This window comes from Stegastes partitus, unplaced genomic scaffold, assembly GCF_000690725.1.
Source record: "Stegastes partitus isolate 25-593 unplaced genomic scaffold, Stegastes_partitus-1.0.2 Scaffold1051, whole genome shotgun sequence".
Classification (NCBI taxonomy): Eukaryota; Metazoa; Chordata; class Actinopteri; family Pomacentridae; genus Stegastes; species Stegastes partitus.
This window is the reverse complement of record NW_007578782.1, coordinates 247583-268271: the sequence shown is the minus strand read 5'-3', so window position 1 is coordinate 268271 and position 20689 is coordinate 247583. Positions and strand designations below refer to the sequence as shown.

Below are 20689 nucleotides of genomic sequence, written 5' to 3'. Positions count from 1 at the left end.
ATTAGTTTGAGTAACTTTCAGGTTAAAAAGTTCATATTCGCTGATTGCAGCTTCCTGAATGTGAATATCTTTGGTTTTCTTTCCTTCACTACGACAGTAACATGAAAATCTTTCACCATTTCAACCTATACATTAATTGAGAGAATGACTGACATAATAATCAACGATGATGATATTTGTTAGCTGCAGCCTTAATTCAAGTCCCTCAAACAAGCCCCAAATCAACATGAATCCAGATGTTGAACTGAGTCTGTTTTCACTCTTACCTGAATTGGCTCTTGGGTCAGTCTCATTGGTCCAACACATTCTTCTGTTGCTGAAACCTGCACAAGAAACAGTGACAATAGATGTGAATCAGTCAAAACTGGGCACATGAAAGACACACAAAGCAAAAAAAAAGAAAAGCTGTGAACTCTTCTTACCATTTTACCATTAATGTCCAGAAGCATATTGGCATATTGCTTTTTCCTTGCAAGACCTGTCTGTCCCTGCTGCACTTCAACCCGTTTAATCTTCTTTCTTACAAGCTACTTTCAGTTTCAAATCCAGGAGCAACAAAAAAAAAGTATTCCCTCGTGCTGTACAAGGCAGATGTGTGGAGTCAAACAGGATAGCAACAACGTTCTAAAACAACAAATCTCTGCACATCTTGACTACAGATTGTGTGATGACCTCTCCTACACTGCAGACAGGGATGTGTCCACGCAGTACTAGCAGTCCAGAACGCAGCCGTCCACTGCAAACCTCTTTAGAAGGTATTAGCCACCAGCCGCAGATTGAACTCACAGGTTTACCTGCATAATCCTACTGCGGAGCATCACACACTGTGCCGTATATATATGTGTGTGTTTTTGCAGCCTGTCTGGGCAGCTTCAGCAGCCGTCTTAACCACATGCGTCATCCTGGTGTGAATAAGCAACTCAGCTACATGTGCGTCCACTGAGCATATGCGTGCACACACATGCTTACACCACACTTGAAAACACACAGTGAATCAGCAGTGTACCATAACATACTGTATCAGAGCCCTGTGTGCCATGTCTGGGTATTACCCATCACTCATCCTGTTATTTCTGAGCAAGGCCTGCTCTGGTGAGTCAGTTTTCTCATGGAAACGTCTTTGTTGCAGTATGTGTTTGTTGCTGCTAACATGTTCATAAAGTCAGACTCATAACCCAAAAGGGGAACGCTCCGCATTAAGGCCTCTCTCCTGCTGAAAAGAAACATCTCCTCTCTGTGCAAAAACAGAGAGACGAGATAAAGAAAGAGGGGGAGGGGGAGGATTTCAGTGAATACCACCAGAAGCTCCAGAATAATGCACACTGTGCAGAAAATGTCCTCGCAGTCATACAAGCTGCATGACTAAAGCAGTGAGACAGGCAGGAGTTGGTGACTTAACCCCTCATCATTACAGTTTTATTTGTCAGAGGTAATTAGGCTTAAAGGTGGACATGTTTCTGCCCACATCTGGTCTCAAGTGGCCACAAACAATCACAAAACACTTTGTCAGGAGTCAAGACCCCTAAGTGTCATGGTTGAACACGCTTTAGCATCACTTTACAACATGCATGGTGGTCTGATATACCTCGAAAAATCCATGAAGGTCAACAGATGTCGATAAATGTCATGAGTCCATTTTCAAATGATCTTGGCTGGTGTTGCTGCTTTTCACACAAGTTTAGCAAGTGCTCAATGATATGTCAGGGTGTATATTTAACCCAAACATGATCTTTTCCAATGCGAGTGTGCTTGGTTGTCTGTCTCTAAGTGTAGCCCTGCGAGAGACTGGTGACCTGTCCAGGGTGTCTCCTGCCTTCACCGTAACTCAGCTTGGATAGAGTCCAGCCCCCTGCGACCCTAGTGAAGATTAAGCGGTGTATAGATAATGGATGGATGGATGATCTTTTCTAACTTAACCAAGTAGTTTTTGTGCCAAAACTGAACCAAGTAGTGAGTGAAAACAAAACTTAACATTCTGAAATCCAAAACCTACTTCCAGGTTTAAAAGGCATGACATCTGTAAAGAAAACACAAATAAATGTTGTTTATTTTTTTTTCCAAAATCAAACTGTGAGAATGGAAAAAATGGTCAGAATTTCAGCTTCCAAATTGTCCTTGTATGTATGATGCGTTACTTTGGGATTTTTCGAGGAATTGAATCCAACCTAAACTTAAAATCATCAGTCACTTTATTCTACATGTCCCATTTCAAAATTTGCCAAAAATCAATCATTTGTATGAACCAAATTCTTCAGAAAACTAAAATTCTGCGCTCCTCAGTGCAACTGGAAAGCCATTACTGTGTCGGCTTTGACCACCAGTCATGTTACAACAAGTGAGGGGCTTCTCGGCTGAACTGCAGGGGGTGTCTACACAGAGCAAAGAGGAGATTTTGCATTTGTTGCTGAAGCATAAAACACTGAGCCATGCACGGTCATTACACAAGAGAAGGCAAAGATGTACAAAAACACACATTGGCTTTATCAAAAGGCTTTTTGTCCTCTGTTGTCTTATGAAAGACATTCAGCTTTAAATAGCACATGCAAAGTGAGCGTACTTCGGTGACAAAGGTCTGAGAAGAAGAAGAATAAAGCACTTTTAACCCTTAAAAACTGCTTCATTGCGATTGTGTGAGTGTGGTTATATTGGATTGGACTGACAGTGCTGGCAACAAAAGCTGTTACCAGAATCTGATTTAAAAGCTGCCTCACTCACAAAAGTATGTGGCCTCATATATTTCCACATAAACAAGTAAAAAAGAAAAAAAAAGAAAGAAAGAAAGAAAGAAAGAAAAAGAAATATAGGATACAGAAATTGCTTAAGTTAAACAACCAAAACAGTGACAATTGGAAGGACATTGTGTGTTCCTGTAGATTCCATTGTTGTCCCTTTGATTCACATTAGGAAGCAAACTAAAGGAATAAGTTTTAAGCTCTAAAAGCATGGCTTAATATCCCCTTTACTATTTGCACAAACATCAGTGTTCCTTCTGCAAATGTATGCAGCTCATACAAGCAAAACACTTTATGCAAGTGATTCAAGCTAAACTGTGATCTTTTTCTGTGAAGCAGCTCAATAAAGTGCCTCATCATAGGTAATGTGGACATTTATTAAAGATCACAGGATTTATCTGTAAGCAGTCTTCCCAAGAAAAACTGCAATTTTAGCAAATGCCTAGAAATGACTTCTAAATTCAAGGAAAAAAACCCCACCTCTGACGTCCAATATGACTCTTATCTGTAAGGAACAAAGAAAGTTGTGTGATGTTGTTACCGAGCCATAAACAAAGCCCACAGTCTGAGGAGACTGGGGTGGTGGCATCACCAAAATTTGCACCACAGAGCCTCATGTGCTTTTCTGTTTTTAATATGACCATCTGCATGCATGTGTACCTACTGTAGTATGAATAAAACAGCATGTACTTCTGTTGTCAAAGCGCAGAAACCATGACTTGGTCTAAAGTCAGCAGACTTCCAGCCAGTAGACTTGGGTTAGAAATGGGCCACCATGACAAGGACTTCTGTGACATTCAATGACCTCCAATGACCTCATGTGTTAAGACAAGCTGGACTTAACTAAGACCACAATCCTGTGTCTTTGTGGCAGACCTGTGGAGGATAGCCATAAACAGAAGAGGCTGTATGAAACGGAAAAGTGCTCAAGAAACCAAACGATACTATAAGTTTAGCAACAGCAGTCCGTTGATTGCTAATTTTCAAGGTTGTGTTGCCACCAACATGTGGTCCTCACATCACAGTTGTTTGTGACTTTGTTGGAAAGCTGAGCAGGAATCACTGTGAGCAATCATGGTGTGGTCCAACAGGACAAAGGAATGAGATCAACCAAGTCAGAGATAACCCAACGGAGTTTGTAACAAAGACCAAGAGCATCTGGTGGTTCAGCGTCAAAGGCAAAGGAGCGAGTGGACTGAATCATTGCTGAGTGCATTGGTGACAACATGAAGCACAAACTCCAAATGTATTGGTGGGATTGAGGGTTGACTTCACAAGAAAATGAGTAATTGTGTTTTACTTGAGTACGACACGACCAGATGTGAAACAGAGCAGGAAGGAAGGCAGCACAAGTTGGGACAGTTCAGTAATCACTGCTGAGAGAACAGTTTGGAGGGAGATCAGTCCGTGGAGTTAGCAGATGATGGAGGAAGTGCTGGGGAAAGCTGACATTGGACACCGTCTCTTCTCAGAGTGGGTGACAAAATCCTCATGGAATGACAGGAGGGGGCAGTGAGTGAAGGAGGATTTTGGGGAGATTACACAGCAAAAGCCTCTTAGAGTTTAAAGGAGTGGTAGAAGCAAGATCGATGGAGATGGAGATGCAGACAGCCAAGAAGCAGGTGAGGAAAGACAGGAGAGAGATGACAAGGTGGACAGACATTAGATGTCAGAGTCTGTAGAAAGTTAAACAAGGGAGACGCTTAGGGAGAATAAAGAAGAAATAAACCACAGTGAAAGGCCGTGGTCATTTTCTTGGTGAGGGTATCAAATTTGTGAAACTTCATTCATCCAACTGGGGCAGAGCATTGTTACTGTAGCCAGTCACTAAATATATTATGAAGACGCTAAAGGTAGAGATAAGCAATAATATGGATAGAATTAAAATCTTTACCTAAAAACACAACTCAACTGAAGAACCATAGACCATCTATAAATATATATAAAATACAGGTCTTGGTAACATGCAGTCAATTTATTGGCTTAAGTTTTACTTCTACAGCGTGACCTACTGACTAAACAGGTCAACTATAGCAACTATAGCTGCAGTGAATAATCCATTAACCCTCTGAACTTTCTGTCAATCCTTCAACTAATCATCTGTGATATGTGCTTCCATCAGAAAAATGAACCCAACCTAAGCTTAAAATCATGATGGGGGTCTCGTTTAAAAAATTGTCACAAATAAATTGGATTGGTTGGGGGCAGCTGTAGCTCAGGTGGTAAAGCGGTTGTCCTCTGATCGTGAGGTTGGCAGTTCGATCCACAGTCTAAGTGTCCTTGGGCAAAACACTGAACCCGAAGTTGCTCCCAATGGCAGGCTAGCGCCTTGCATGGCAGCTCTGTCACCATTGGTATATGAATGTGTGTGAATGGGTGAAAGGGGAAAACATTGTAAAGTGCTTTGAGTGCCGCTAAGGTAGAAAAGTGCTATATAAGTGCAATCCATTGACCATTCTGTAGAAAACACAAAATTATCATCTGCCCATCTGAAAAGTCATAAATGACTGAGCTACAACAAACAATCAGGTGATTAAAATTAAGAGACTATTCTGCTAAACTCAGACAAGTATGGTAGCAAGTTTGAGAGAGACATTTCTGAGTTCTCTCTCCTTCTAGCCATGGCTGTGCCGCTTCCATAGAGGTGCAGGACTTTATATTGCAGTGAAAAATGAGCCCCCAGTGAGTAAAAATGTGACAGAAGCAAAAATGCTCAGAAACTGCTTGAGGTTCAGAAGGGTGAACCCCTTTGGCATTTGATTTATAAGCAAAAAAGCCAAACATTTAAAGGTCCCAGCTTCTTAAATGGGAAACTTTACTGCATTTCTTTTCTAACATTCTAGTAAATTGAAAGTACTTGATTGCTGTTGGTCAAACAACACAAGACATTCACCTAGACTCTATAGAGGCCTTTGTTTTATTGTGCTGTGATGCTCATGGAACAATTCATTGAGACAATCATCAACAGATGAATCAATAGTAAGAATAATAATAGATAGCAAGAATATGCTCACAAACACTGGATCCTAAATTTCCCATAATGCAATTATTATCCTTTCCTCATCCTCCTGGTAAACAAAATGGCTTTTTAAAGCCTGGCACTGTAGTTTTACATAATTTCAAAGGACATTCATGAACAATAATTTCTTTCTGATTTACGCTTGTGAGTGCACCAAACTACAATCACCTCCTAACATGCTCTCACTATATTTGCCTCACATCTCTCACTCCCTGCCCTCCACTTCTACAAAAACCTGCATGCAGTTTAAGAACTCTGACTTACATCTTCAACTACCTGCTAACTGCTTCTCTTGCTCTCCAGCTGCTCTCATCTTGGAGTCATTTCAACTAATTCTATTGTCTTTGTGTTCGTGAAGCACATTGTAAGGCTGGCTTTGAAAGGTGCTGTACAAATAAACCCTTAATTGCTTGCTGGTGCTCAGGTATTTCATGTCATTGCATATACTGTATACACATTGTTATGATACTGATTAAACACGGCGCTCATTCCGTGCATTTTGAACGGAAGAGTTTATCCCTCAGAATGCAATAAACCTAACAAAGTTACAGTGTGTTTAATGTAATCTTTTGAAGGTGTTTTCATTGTTTAAAATGATGTTATGTCATAAAGATGACGAGTCAGTTTACACTATGGCTACAGAACAGAAAGATGTGTTTACACTCACAGGCCAATGTCTAATGGTTTTCAGTAAGTGACAAAGTATTTCTCATCCAGACTTGACCTTGTGAGTGGCTCTTACTTCAGTCAGACAGTTTAGAAATCAGAAGCGATACAGAATGACGTTATTGTGTCCTTCAAAGCGAGGCTGAATCTCCTCTGATCCCATGCATTATGTCACTTTTATCTGAACCAAATAAAATGTGATTTTATTTATTTCGTATGTTGCCAGATAAATACCCAGCGGTCTGCTTTCATCGTGTGATGTTCCTCATCATTGTTAACAGCAGGCCTTGGAGTTCATGTGAATTACAGTCCTTGCGACAAGGCCTCATCTTATCTGCGGTGCAGGTGGCCTTCTGGAGCGCCTAGATGGGCTTGAGGTCGATCTCCGTCTGCACACTCTTACAGTTATCTGTTAGACTTCTGTCCGCAGCGTGAAGTCAACGACAAGCTCACACTGATCAAATGATATTTTGACGCAGCTCAACTCTGTCATGTGACCAAACTTCTTGGCTGCAACCTTCAGACTTTATGCTCATGCTATCAGTACCAGTAACCACAGAGGAAAGGAGCTGATTAAAGTCCATCCGCTTGTTGATTAAATCCACAGACACTCATCTCTGTGTATTAAAGTTACATTTACATTAATTCTAGTGCAATAATGTACTTAAAGTGCAGATCTATGAAGTCTTTGCCTCTTTATTTGCTGCAGCTCAAGCACATCAGCTCATCCCAGGACTCTATATAAAACTACTCCACACTACACAACAGTAAAATAGAATCTTGGAGTACTTCAGCTAAAAATGTTTGAGCTTGAAACCAACGAAGAAGAAGAAAAGCGATAAAGTCCTTTAGCATAAAAGAAACACCTCAAAGACACGTTAACAAGGTAAAAACAAAACAAAAAAACTTGATTTATCAGTTATTCAACCAATTTTTCTTCCATTTATCAAAAACTGCAAACCATAATTTCATTGGGGAAATGAGGCAATGAAGTGTCATATGTTGTCAGACCATCACTTCAAAACACCAAAACATCAGGGCGTCGCTATCGCTCACCGGGTTGAGCTGGTGTCCCATGTACAGGGTTACAGTCCCGATGTGGAGGTCATGAGTTCAAATCCTGCTCATGGCCCTTTCCCACATGTCCTCCCCCCACTTTTCTGTCTCTCTCTAACTGCACTGTCAAATAAAGGCACAAAGGCCAAAAAAACAACTTAAAAAAAACACCAAAACATTCACTGAACTGTGATGTAGCACAAGGCAGGGTTTTTCTTGGCTCACAATGAACCTTCAGAGGGCGAATGGCTACACACAGCCCTAAACAGACTCTGTCCATGTACAGTAAAGAGTCTGCGTTACCTTATTTGACAGAAATGTAAGTGTTTTCCTGTTATTTCTGACCACTTTGTACATAAAAATGTTTGAGCATATGAAACTCCATTCCATTTATAAAAAGTTTTAACATTTACTTTTAATATTTTGTACATTTTAGCAGTATTTGAAATGATGAAATGTGTTACGGTGAAAGGTTCACATAGTATACACTACACCGTACCTCCTAAACCTCAGCATGTCATTATATTTAGTTCAATGCACCACTGTGCTACAGACAGCTTAAAGAAGCTGCTACACTAAAACTAAATGTACCTATCAAAAATGTGTCATTATGTTGTGTCTTTATGTAAACTTTTAAATAATGACATCAGCCTCAAATATCCAGTATTGGTCCAAAAACAAACAAATCATGTTGACTGAAGAGAGGTGACCAGTCTAAAGGATTGTACCAATACTACCGCACTACATAAATCACCAGAAGAAGGTTTAGAATGTCCCAATACACAGTATGTAAAATGTGGTATGTCAAAAACACCTGGATGTCCTCTTACATCTGGTCTCAGTTTGCAGTTTGCAAGCCAGCATGCTTTTCTGGTCATTGTGACCCACAATCCTTTGTGTATATATATGTCATAATGTCTCATTTGAGCTGGAGCCACTGAGAGCACACAGTCAGGTGATGTGACTCTGCAAACCTGGACCGATACATGAGCAAGAAAGTCAAAGCTTCAGGCGCAGTATTATGACAAAGCAGTATGTTCCAACTGTATGCATGCTGAACGTAACAGATAGAATGTGGAGCATTTTATATCGACTTTTCCCAATGTATGCTGGGATATTTATGCAATATTCTTTTGCAGTTTTCACTCAAATTTAATTGAAGTGTACTGAGATTTCAATAAAGACTTTATGTGAAGTCAAATCTGAACGCTATTATAAATTCAAATCCACAATCTGAGATGTTAAAGTCACTTGTCCTCATCTCTTGTACATCTCATTCATCCGTACTCGACCAAAAAGGAGAGAAGAAACATGACTGCGCATAAAAAAAATTCAGGCTATGCTTCAATGAGATAACATGTAAACACACACCTACAGGAACTTCTTTGTGTGTAAACAGTTAGCCCAGTCCAACACTGAAACTATTTTCCATGATGACATTCCCCCTCTTACATCCACGCTCAGACTACGACCACAATAAGAGGGCAAAACCAGAGGATTCTGTATAAAACAGCGTTTTTGCAATCGTGCTTCCAGGTCGTTTCTTAAAGGTCACTTTTGACACACTTAAACATTAGGAAAACCGGCAGAAACTCAGTGTTGTCATAAATGAATGAAATGAATGAAAAATACTTTATTCATCCCAGAAGGGAAATTCAATTAATCAATCAATCAATAAATGCTTGATGTTGACCGTGACATTGTAAGAACAGAAACATTAAATGACAATTCAATGAGACGGGAAATTAATAATGATGTCAAATAACGATAAGTTAAAAACAAAATGCCTCCATTTATAGTGTACAGGTAGACAGTGGACGCATGCTGCAGCAGACAAAGCGCTGTCATGGCCTGAACCAGGCCTTTCCTTAGCTCAGGTGGGCCTTGTTATGTTGAAGTTGAAAAGTAAAGTAGAAAAGGTAAATAAAAAGATGATTTTTCAGATATATTCAGCTTACTGTGGATGCAGCACCAGTTCACAAGTTCACACAGGATTCTTACATCACGGACCATCCAATGTCATGCACGACACCCGTGATGTGTGTGAATAATTTCAATACTCTGAGTTATAGTTTATAGTGACAGTGGTTGTTCATATTTTGGGGCCAGTGTTGATCATGTTTAGACTGTAAAAAATTCAAATCTTCACATATCAGCTGACAATGTTCAAATACATTCATGTAAATGTGTGGGTAATGACAGAGTATATTAACTTTCCAGCATTGTATTTCACAAACTAGTGAGCATCTTCCTGTCAAGACACCACATGACTCTGCACCACCATCTGCTCAGCTGTAATACGTACTCTGCTACATGTGCTGCACAATGCGAAGGGTAATGTAAATTAATGAGGCAGAGCTGCTCCTCTGGACAAACTATGAGATTCAAACAATTTTTTAACTTTTAAAGGTTTCATATGGGAACACATACTGATATGTCTGTGACAGGCCAGTATTGGCTGATAGTGACCAACCAATAAATTGGTCGGGCTCAAGACTTTAGCCATCGTGTTTAAGGCATCATAAAGGCTTTGTGTAGCTACGCTTTAATAAATACAGTTGTCAGCCAAATCACATTCCTATACTGCCCTCTTGTTATGGGGAAACTTTTTTTCTGTTACAAATTTGGTCAAAGTTGGTCGAATCAACACATCTCTACCATTTACGTTATTTCCATACTGTTGCTCCTTTTCAGCCAACCAATCATATATTAGATCGAGCAGGAATTGTCACCCTGGTAACCCAGACAATGGAGAAACTTCAAACATGCTATAAACCATGCTATCTTTCCTAAACCTGACCACGAACCATATCGTTTTAGTGTCTAAACTTAATCAAGCTTACAACATCTACTCATTGTTGTGAAAGTGTCAAATATGGAGCGATATTTTCCTACTCGAAGAAATATGGGCATCCTGTTGCTGACTTATGCCTTAATCCTGCACTAGTACCTCCTTTTGTAGACTTTGTGGCTCTTTATAACTGGAAGCCTTCCCTACGACGTCACAGTTTTACCTTTTGGTAGGAAAATAGTGTAAAGTGTTTCATAACAAAATGATGTTTCTTGCAAAATGTAAATGAATAGTTGTATAAGAACGACCTTTTTAGGAGACAGGCATGCTGTAAGAAGATGTACGTTTTCCAAAAAGCTTTTTCTCTCCTGTCAAATTCAAATGTGCTCAATCTGTGAAGTTTTTTTTTTTTTAATTACTCCTTTATCCTGAAAAAGATTTTCCAGATTTGACCAGTTTACCATGAATGAGTCCCTCTGAGAACACTGACACAGAGCTGAGCCTTGTTGTACATCACTGGTGAGTGTGAATAGGATCAATAATGTGAGTTCCTGTATGTGGTGAGAGTGATTATGTAAACGTATAAGGGACTGTAGCCTGTAGCGCTCCGGCCTTGTTTTTGAGACATCATGAAGAATAGGGGCTTTACGTACACTGAGCTTTGGTATATACAGTTACATAACTGTGATGTGTAAACCAGAATTACAACCTGAGAGCACATGCGACAAAGGTTAATGGATCTAAGGTCAGAATGCCACAGAACTTATCGTCGCGACACATCTTCTTCTGGAGTTTGCTACGGCACAGTTAAATTCTTTATTTTTTGTATATCACAGCTTTTTTTTTTTAAGGAGTGCAGGGTCAGTCATAATAAAGCTCCCCCATGACCTTCTTTTCAGGCACCTAGAGCCTCCACTGTTACTTCATAGTGTCTATTAAATCTGCAAATCTATTCCTCTACATCTCCATCCACATTTTGATGTCTTCTCATCACAACACTGTTCTTTTGAATCGCTACTTGTTGCTAAAATGCAAGTTTTCATCTCTACAGGAAGCCTCGTATTTTATCCTGCACACTGCTCATGTTGTGCTGTTTCTAATCTCAAAAGATTTGCAACAATAAACAATGAAAAGAAAAAGCCTTTAACCCTCTGAATCCCCAAATCTGCTAGCATAAAAGGTGTGTTTTCTTGAAAAAGAAATGTAAAAAAAAAAATAAAGACACCAGTTTTCAGAGCCAGACACTGTTGAAACAGAAGCTTTTCTTAAACTGCTCATCTGTGACGTGAGGCTCCACTGGGACACAACAAGCTTGAAATGGTGATATTTGTTCCAAATCCCTGTATTCTACATGCCTCATTTAAAAATTTACCAAAAAATAAATAATTTGCACTGACCAGATTCTGCAAAAAAATAAAAATTCTCCCCTGCTTGGTACAACCATGAAGCTGTTAGTGTCTCAGCTGTGACCAACAGTCACATGACAAAAATGAAGTGAATACTGAGCTGAACTGCAGGATGTGTTCGACCAGAGGAGTACGGAAACAAATTGAAAATAGAATATGTTTAGCAGGTAGAGTAATCACCTTCTTTCTGGTGCTGTTAACACATGTGGGAATTTTAAAAAAAATTTTTTAAAAAGTTGCATACAACATTGATTTCATTTTTTTATTATTTTTTTAAACTAATAAGAAATTCAACTTCTTTTCAGGGGGATATTTTTTGCTCTGTAACTTTGTTAAGCTGCACAAAAGACATTTTTGAGTTCTCTCTTCTAGCCACGGCTGTGCTGTTTTTATCGAGGTGCAGGACTTTATGTCGCAGTGAAAAAGTAGCCCACAGTGAGTAAAAATGTAACAGGAGCAAAGAAATGCCCTAAAACTGCTTCAAGTTCTGCGGGTTAAAGACGCTTTCTGTGAAACTGCTGTCAGGTTCAAAGAACAGTGTTAACTGGGTTTGATTTGCTTGTGTGCTCATTTCTCTTTTCTGAACACAGAACCTGCATCTGAACTTTTGCGTGTCTAGACGAGAGGTGGCTGCGACGATGGTGAAAAACAGCTAATTCATGCTCTTGTCCGTATGTTCTTACAAGTCAGGGACTCTGTGCAAAGCCCTGCGGGGAAGTCTGTACGGGACGCCAGAATCAGCTCCTTTACATGTGACTGTTGAGCTCCCTGCCGCACTGACCAGAGGGGTAAACAAATGACTTGTGTATATAAACATGCGCACACATACGCACACAAACACACATGGGAGCGTGATCAACGCCATGGCAGATTATCAAGATCCTGCAGGGTAAGGCAGATGGTTTTAATAATAAATGGTATCACTGATCCTCCCTCAGTCCTCGGTGATGGAGGGGAACTGAGGGAGAGCAAAGGAACAGCTGACAAACCGACGCACTCCACACAAACACTATCTGTGCTAAACCCATGACACAAGTCTATAAAACACATTCAACTGCCGGTGATAAATATTATTCAGCCGTTGCAGAGCGTTCGACGAATTCAGCTGCTGATGATGTTAAATATTTTTCATTGACTAACGTGAATAACAAGGTGCCAAATTTCTTCCACGTTTGGACAAGTTCAAGGTAAAAAAAAATACAAGAAGTGAGAATTAAAGAGTGTGTAGATTTCTAAAAGCTCAACTAAGACTTAGGAATTACATTAAAAAAAAAACAGATGCACAAATGCTAGCCAGTACTTCACCAAAGGTTTATGTTCTGTTTAACCGAGTGGCTACAAAAGAGGCAGAATTTTAACTCACATTGTCTGACCCGGGCCTGAAAGGGTTAATGTACTCTGAGAGTCTGATGACAGGATCATCTGCTACACTACTTGTTAAGAAAACACAGCTATATCCTCTGGGGTTCGATCATAAATATGAAGAAGTATCTGTTCACATGCTTCCTCATGAGAGGGATCCATCAGCCAGTAAAAAGCACACAAGCTGTATGACAGGATGTGAACGCTGCGACGCATAGACGAGCCATTCTCATGAGTCTTATGTAGTAACTTAACTATTACTATCTATTCATTTGAATGAAGGAGCTTTAAACAGCTAACTTGAGTTTTGACTATAAAGGTTCTTTCTTGGAAGAAGATGTCTGACCATCAAAAATCAACTCAAGGAGCATAAACTTTGTGTGCTGAGGAAGAAGGAAAACCCTGAGGCGCATATTAAAGTTCCTGAAAACAGCTCTAGAAATAGTTTTTGTGGATGACATGAGGAAACTTTTCATTAGCCAGTTTGATTTTTGTGCACTAGATTATGAATTGAACTCGGTAGCCAGTTGCTGTCCTCAGCACACTAAGATGGAAATGAGCTATTAACTCTAATGACTAACTTGTGTTTTACTTTATGACCTATTGATTTATTTATTAGATGAATAGCTTATTACACACAGCAACTTCCTTTTTGCTTTGAGGTAAACTTCAGGAAGCCAAAAGCAGAATTATTGTTCTTCAATTTTAAGGGCACAGCTATTAGTGGCAGAAACTATAGAGGACTTGACTTACTTTAATGTTTGAACCCAAGTTGACTGCTCATCATTTGACTTTTGGCACTTGATGCGTAAGAAATAACCAGCTCGGTGGACTTTTTTAAAAAAATTTTGCTTTCAAATAAACAGTCTGTAAACAAGGTTTTCTTATTGCACATGTTCAAACTATACATATCAGGAGGTCTGGGACCACTGCTGGAAGTTAGTCAGAAAAGGCATGGTTTATAACTTACAACGTTACACATTTGTCAGCAGATATAAGAGTTTATTAATGTATTTGTCCACATTTATAACCTTTCCTGAGGACACAAACTGAAGGGGAGTGCAGTATGAGCAGATAAAAACAGATTATGAATAAAACACAGGAAAAATCATTTGTAATCATTTGTGTCTCACTACGCTACATTAATAAACACCTAAAGTGGTCTTTACCTGCTTCCAAGTTACAAACTATTATAAGTGTTATTATAGTGCTTTTGTCAGCTCATTGTGAAGTTTATCAATGAAGCACTGACACTGTCTTCTACACACATGCACCAGTGGTTTAGAACCAATAATAACTAGTCACTATAATTTACATTTGTGAGAAGATATGTGCATATTATTGTACCTGGCCATAATTGTTTGCTCTCATATGCAATGTCTTCCACAATTAACATGTCCTTTATCTGCTTACAAATACATAATAGAGTGTTACAAACCTTTATAAATGTTTGTGTAAGGTTTATAGATCCTAAGTAGACACACAGTCCAATACATCAGCTCTGTGTAAAGTTGCAATGCATCTTTTTTCATGAAGCATTCATTCAGATAACCTTCCAGTCTTTTAAACACATGCAGCTATGCATGTATAACACACTCTGATGCACGTTTGTAAGCAGATTACTGTGTTTATTAGTGTATTCCGAAACAATCACAAGTCCTCATGTGGACACAGTGAAGGACATAAATGAATAATGAATGAAAATCATTATATGCAGTGTATCTTTAACACTTTAAATGTCCTTTATCCACTAACAAACATATCACAATGTGTTATAGATCCTTATAAATGTTTAAGTAGGGCTTATTGACATTAATTGGAAGCACCATGTACAGTCCAATACATCAGCTCTGTTAGGATGATGTGCATCTTTACTGTTTAAAGTGTATTTGAGCTGGAGTAAAGTACTGTTTGGAATAAATCTCACTTATTTTTCTGCTTTGGTGACGGTAGTTTAATTTTGTATCAAGTTTAAATTACATTTTGTCCTTTTAAACTGGTATTTGAATTTCAGCGGAAAAAAAGAGGTTCACTGCTTCTTCAGCATCATTCATCTGACATCCACTCCACTGGTGTCTCCAGGTAGGATGACAGGAAGTCTAATGACAAAAATAGTGTCGTTGGAAAAACTTGACACTTCAAGTTGTGGCTAAATTGAAGCTAGAGCAGCTCGTTTAGGAGGAATTAGAAGATTCAGGTACATCAAACCTAAACTAGCTATATTACATGTTCACTTCATTTGGATGAATTCACTTCAGTCTTAGCAAATAAAGCAATTCAGCTAAGTTGGTACTATGTCTTCCAGTGTGAAGCACTGGTTTTCATGAGCTTCTTGCCATTTCAACCCATACATCTTGTAGGAAACATCTTGCAGTAGATGAGCCTGACTGCATCACACCTCTCAGCAGTCCCATCATGTGAGCTACATTCATGATCACTGATGGCTGCCCAGTGAGCGACAGCACCCGGAGTGAAGTGCAGCGAGCAGACCTTGCGGGCTTTGGCCTCCTCTGGTCACAAACAAACAAACAAAAACAAAGGCCCTCCCTTCACGTGCACTGCTTGGTGAAACCCCCCCTCCCAGCTGAGCCCACGACCCCGGAGAGGACGGTGTACCTGCGCCACAAACACCGCGTCCGGCTGAGGGGGCGCGCCCCCAGCTTGCACCGTACCTTGACGCTGGTGTGGCTGGTCTGCGTCTCGGCCTCGATGCGGATGTGTCCCCCGCTGTTCTCCTTGCGATCCCGGTACGAGTTGTTGCGCGAGTGGCGGCTCTGGTAGGTGATGACGGAGGGGATGGTCTCGGCCGCATCGGTCTTGATGAAAAGCCCGTGCAGCGTGGCCGCGGTGCCCTGAGAGATGGTGGTGGTCTGGTGGGGCGAGTTGGATTCGTCTGAGTCTCGGCAGTAGATCACGCCGCTCTGAGAGACGTGGATACTGGGAGCGCAGCCCATAACCTCAGCGACGCGCCTCCGGAGTCAGATCCCAGATAATAAACAGCGACACTTGGGTACCACCTTCCAGGCGTCCACAGCTGCCAGCTGCTCTCCGGCCGCTGGGCTCTCCGGGCGAATCGCTCTCTCCTCCGCACACCTCCGGTTGAGAACATTAAGGGAGGGAAACGTGAGGTGCGGATGATTATTTAATTCATGCGTCCCGTCAATCCGGCTTCTCCTCCTCAGCCTCCGCTATTGTCGGATCTTAGATTTCATGCTGAGGACGGAGCGTGTTTCCAGGCTCGGATCTGAACCCCCGCCGCCGGCCTGCACCACCCGCCAGCGCATCTATGGAAGGACTGATGAATAAACGGACTAAACCACCTGGCTGCTGCTGCTGCTCCTCATCACCTCCTGCTCGCTCGCATTTTTTCGGCCTGTGAGAGAATAACTGGCTCTATGAAATCTGCTCCGTGTCTCTACTTTAGTTATTCTGCTCGCAGATCATTGGCCAGCGTCCATGTCTGTGTCTCTCCTCCCTCTCTCCCTCTCCATCACACTGACATTATATCTGCTCGTCTCTCCAGTGTGACCCTCTGATCTCCCCTGAGGCCCTGCTCTCTCTCTCTCTCTCTCAGTTAAATGCCTCAGAAAACTACACTATCAAAGTGATGGAAGCTTCATGAAGAATCACTAGTTGTCCCCTCACATCCAGCTTATAAATAATTTAAATTCCATGACATAATCCTGACTTTGTGTTTTATTGTAGGTCACAGGATGATTACCCTTTGACATGTGGCCGTCTACAGTCCTGTGAAGTGATAAAGGGCTGATTCAGAACAATGCTCTGAGCAGATAAAGGTCAACGCTGATGATTATTTTGTACTATTGATCGTTTACTCAGTCAATCAATAAATTCTTTGGTCCACAAATGTCAACACTGGCCTATAAGACAAAGAAAAGGGGCTTTTTTATTTTATTTTTTACATTTGAGAGGCTGAAACTAAAGACTTGACTTCTGAATTTTTGTTTATAATGAATGCTCATTTGGCTGATAGGTTTCTTCTGTGAATGTGTTTTCTGCAGCTTGCCTGATGTTTTCCTCCAAAGTCTTAACGTCCTTGTTTCCCATGAAAAACACCCACAAAGCATCACGTTCCCTCCACCATGCTTCACTGTGGCGACGGTGTTCTTGGGGTTAAATGAGTCTCTTTTCTTTCTCTCTGTGTCCAAACAACTCCATGTTCATCTCATCCAACCAGAACTGACGACCAGAAACTTCAGTCTTTGTCCAGCTAAGTTTTTGTGTCTGTCTTCCTTCTTCAGCGTCTCGTTGAGGTGTTTCTACCAGAACTGATCGGGTTCATCAGGATGGTCTTGGTGTTTATCTTTGGATTCTTCTTGGCCTCCACCGTTCTTCACATTCATCACAGAGTCACTTTTGTCTTCCCACCACGCCCTTTGAGATTCTCCACAGTGTGGAACTCCTTGTACTCTGTGATTCTGCTTTGGCCACTGGCGCTTGAAAACACTTTGATCTGGTTTCATAACCTTTCCCAGTCTTGTGAGCAGCCACAATGAGCAGCTCTCTCTCAGTGATGGACCCTAAAAGCTCACTGAGCTCTCTGGTTTCCGCCACGACTTGCAGTTCACCTGTAACTGAAGACAGAACTGCTGCATCAGCTCTTCTCAGTTTATACTGTATTAAACGTTCTAGAGCATTGTAGAAATTATCAGGATCATTTGAAATAGTACAGATGCAGCATCTTCTCAAAAATGTTTCAATGAGTATAAATAATATGGACATGGCATTTTAGTTTTTTTTTAAAAAGAAAAAAGGTCGGCCAGAAGAAACCTATTGGTCAATAAAAAATCACTGTTAATCAAAAACTGGCATATAAATAATTTAGGGTTTAACTTCATTTATGTTTTAACTTTTCTTACCTCCACGATGACCCTTGATAGTGATGCATGAGCATAATTCCAAATTTTAAAAAATATGACCCCTCGATTGTGGGCAATTTAATGAAGAAGAAAAAGCGAAGTGGATAAGAAAGCAAATATAAGAATATAAAAACAAGAAAAAAAAACTCCAATATTCAGTTATTACTGGAGCATTAATGGCATTAATTATTTTTAAAAACTTAATTAGCTATATTTGATAGACCTTAAGTTGAGTTTTTTTCTTTTACTTCTACAGTGATTGGCACCTTTTAATAATTAACTGGAACAATTAGCTAATTGAATTAATTGATGCATTATTTCATGCCAAACATTTTGTGATTCTAGCTTCTCCAATGAAATGATCTTTTCTTTGCCACCTGTAATTGTGACGTTGGTATCTTTAGGCAACAAAACAGGCAACTTGTGAACATTTCATTCATTAAAGAATTAGTCAGTTGTTCAGAAAAATACTGTGTCACTGGACTCTCTAAACCCCAAACCCTGCCATCAGTTTTGAAAAGCATGCTGTCTTTAAAACAATCGACACAAACTACACCCTTAGTCACAGCAAGAAACTGTCAAAACTGAAAGATCACCACAATTTCAACTTTCTGACAGTCCTTGAAGTACTCATGCCTGACTGACCTGCCCGTCTGCAAAATTATTCAAATCTAAGTGACTCGTGATTCATCAGAATCACTTGATTCAATTCCATTTGCTGAAACCAGATACTATATATTTAAAAAAAAACAACTCTTCTTCCCAGCACAACTGAAAAGTCATTAGTGACTCCACTTTAACAGTCATGCAGCAAAAATTCATAATATTTGGATGAACTGCAGGCTGTGTTTACACAGAGCAGAGTGGAGACAAGTATGGAAACAATTTAAAATGTAAGTAGTAAAACATCTACAGTTTGTAGAAGCACCTTTTTTTTCCACTACTGGTATCCTCTGTGGGAACTATGCGGGGACAGTGTTGTACATGTTGATTCTTGCTTTTTCCAGTTTCATACAAAATTTTATAAAAGGAAATCAATATATTTAAAAAAATAATAATTTTATGGCATTATAACTCTGTCATGCTGCACAAAAAAGTTGTTTTTGGGTTCTGTCTACTTCTAGCCATGGTTGTACTGTTTCCATCGAGGTGCAGGACTTTATATTGCAGTGACACATGAACCCAAAGTGCAAAAAACACCCAGAAACTGCTGTGGACAGTTATTTAAATAATAAAAAGAAAGTCAGGAAAGAACTGTTGGTGGTGGCTTATGTGAATCACTGCTACACTGTCATGATGTGATCTGTTTCTCTCAGTGTCAGTCATCACCTTGATCGTCTGTCAGTATAAACTACAGTCTTGGAACTATAGGGCTGGATGGTATGAAAAAGGAAATTGTGATTATTTTGACAGATAATGCGTTATGCATTATGACGCCAGTGTGAGTGCTCAATAACAATAATTGTATAAACGTCTCTTCTTGGAAATGTGTCTTGTCTCTGTGTAGCTGTTTCAGATCAATCAATATCTCCTTCATTCACCAAGAAGCAGTGACGTTAACAATTAATGGGCTGTTTTTTGTTTTGTTTTTTTAAAAGGAAGTAGGAAGTCAGTTTGTAACAATGATGCATGAGACAGCCAGTATTACAGCAAGGCTTCAGTTTGTTGATGGCCAACACTGGACACCAACTTTGTCTTGACCTCCATAAGCAGCTAAAATCCCTATTTTGATCTTATTAAAGAACAACATGACTATCTAATGAGACCACAGCGGCTGTTCTCCAGCTCTACGCTTTGTTTTAGTCCTCCAGCCTCAAACTTTACTGTCAGGCTTCCTCTCACTTCTCTCATCAATCTTTTCGACAGTGTGCTGAGCTAAAAGAAAAAAAAGTGAATGAATATTAAACCTACAACCTAGATGGACAGATCATGACTCCAGATAATCACTGCAACTCACTATTTTTTTTTTCAGTGTTGATTATTATTTATTTGATTACCTAATTAGTTGTTGACCTTTAAAATGTTAGAAAACTGTCAAAAATGACCATCAGTTTTCCCCAAATTCCAAAATGATGTCCTCAAATCTCTTGTTTTGTCCACAACCTGAAGATATTAACTAAACTGGAAAATATTCAAATTTAAGATGCTAGAATCAGAGATTTTTTATTTCAAAATAAAACGACTCAAACTGAATGATTGAAAATTAAAACAGTTGGCGATTATTTTAAATGCTTTGCTGCGTGTCTAAATAAATGCAATCACCTGCTTGTCTTTTCTGCTTTCAATTAGAAGAATTATATTATATTTGATGCTTAACTTTCCATTAAATGTACAGCTATAGATAAATGGACAATATAGACAAAAAAAATAAATTAAAAAATACATTTTCACACCTTGTTACCCCAAATGTTTAACTACAAAACTTTAGTAAATTATGTATGAACAATTGGTGAAGTAACAGAAAGCCCTTTAGAAAACATCAACATGAACATGTGGTCTGCCAACATAAAGCTGCTAAAGCTCTCCTGTACGTCTCAGGTGACACTGGATCGATTTTGGAAATCAGACTGTCAGCGTGCAGCAGGCGATAAAAGCACTTCTTCAAACACTGTGTTTTTAACCCTTAAAAAAAGTTAAGAGAAGCGCTTTAGCCATGGCTGCAGGAGCAGGCCTGGCTGTGTGGGGTTTTAGCAGAGCGTATAATTTCTGACACTAAAAATGACAATCGGCATCACCTCATCCAGTTCAACCACAAATACCACACAAACATTTGATTT

General features: G+C 39.8%; 1 protein-coding gene across 1 annotated transcript; it reads right to left on the bottom strand.

The window, feature by feature from the left end:
• Positions 1-266: 266 nt before the first annotated feature.
• Positions 267-16542, bottom strand: LOC103367461 (high affinity cAMP-specific and IBMX-insensitive 3',5'-cyclic phosphodiesterase 8B-like; the record flags this gene model as incomplete). The annotated part of the gene is made up of 2 exons (XM_008295487.1): positions 15705-16542; positions 267-323 (listed from the first exon to the last, which is right to left on the bottom strand). Coding segments are annotated over exons 1-2 (339 nt in total), but the record flags the coding sequence as incomplete, so codon positions are not given.
• Between the last annotated feature and the right edge of the window lie 4147 nt (positions 16543-20689).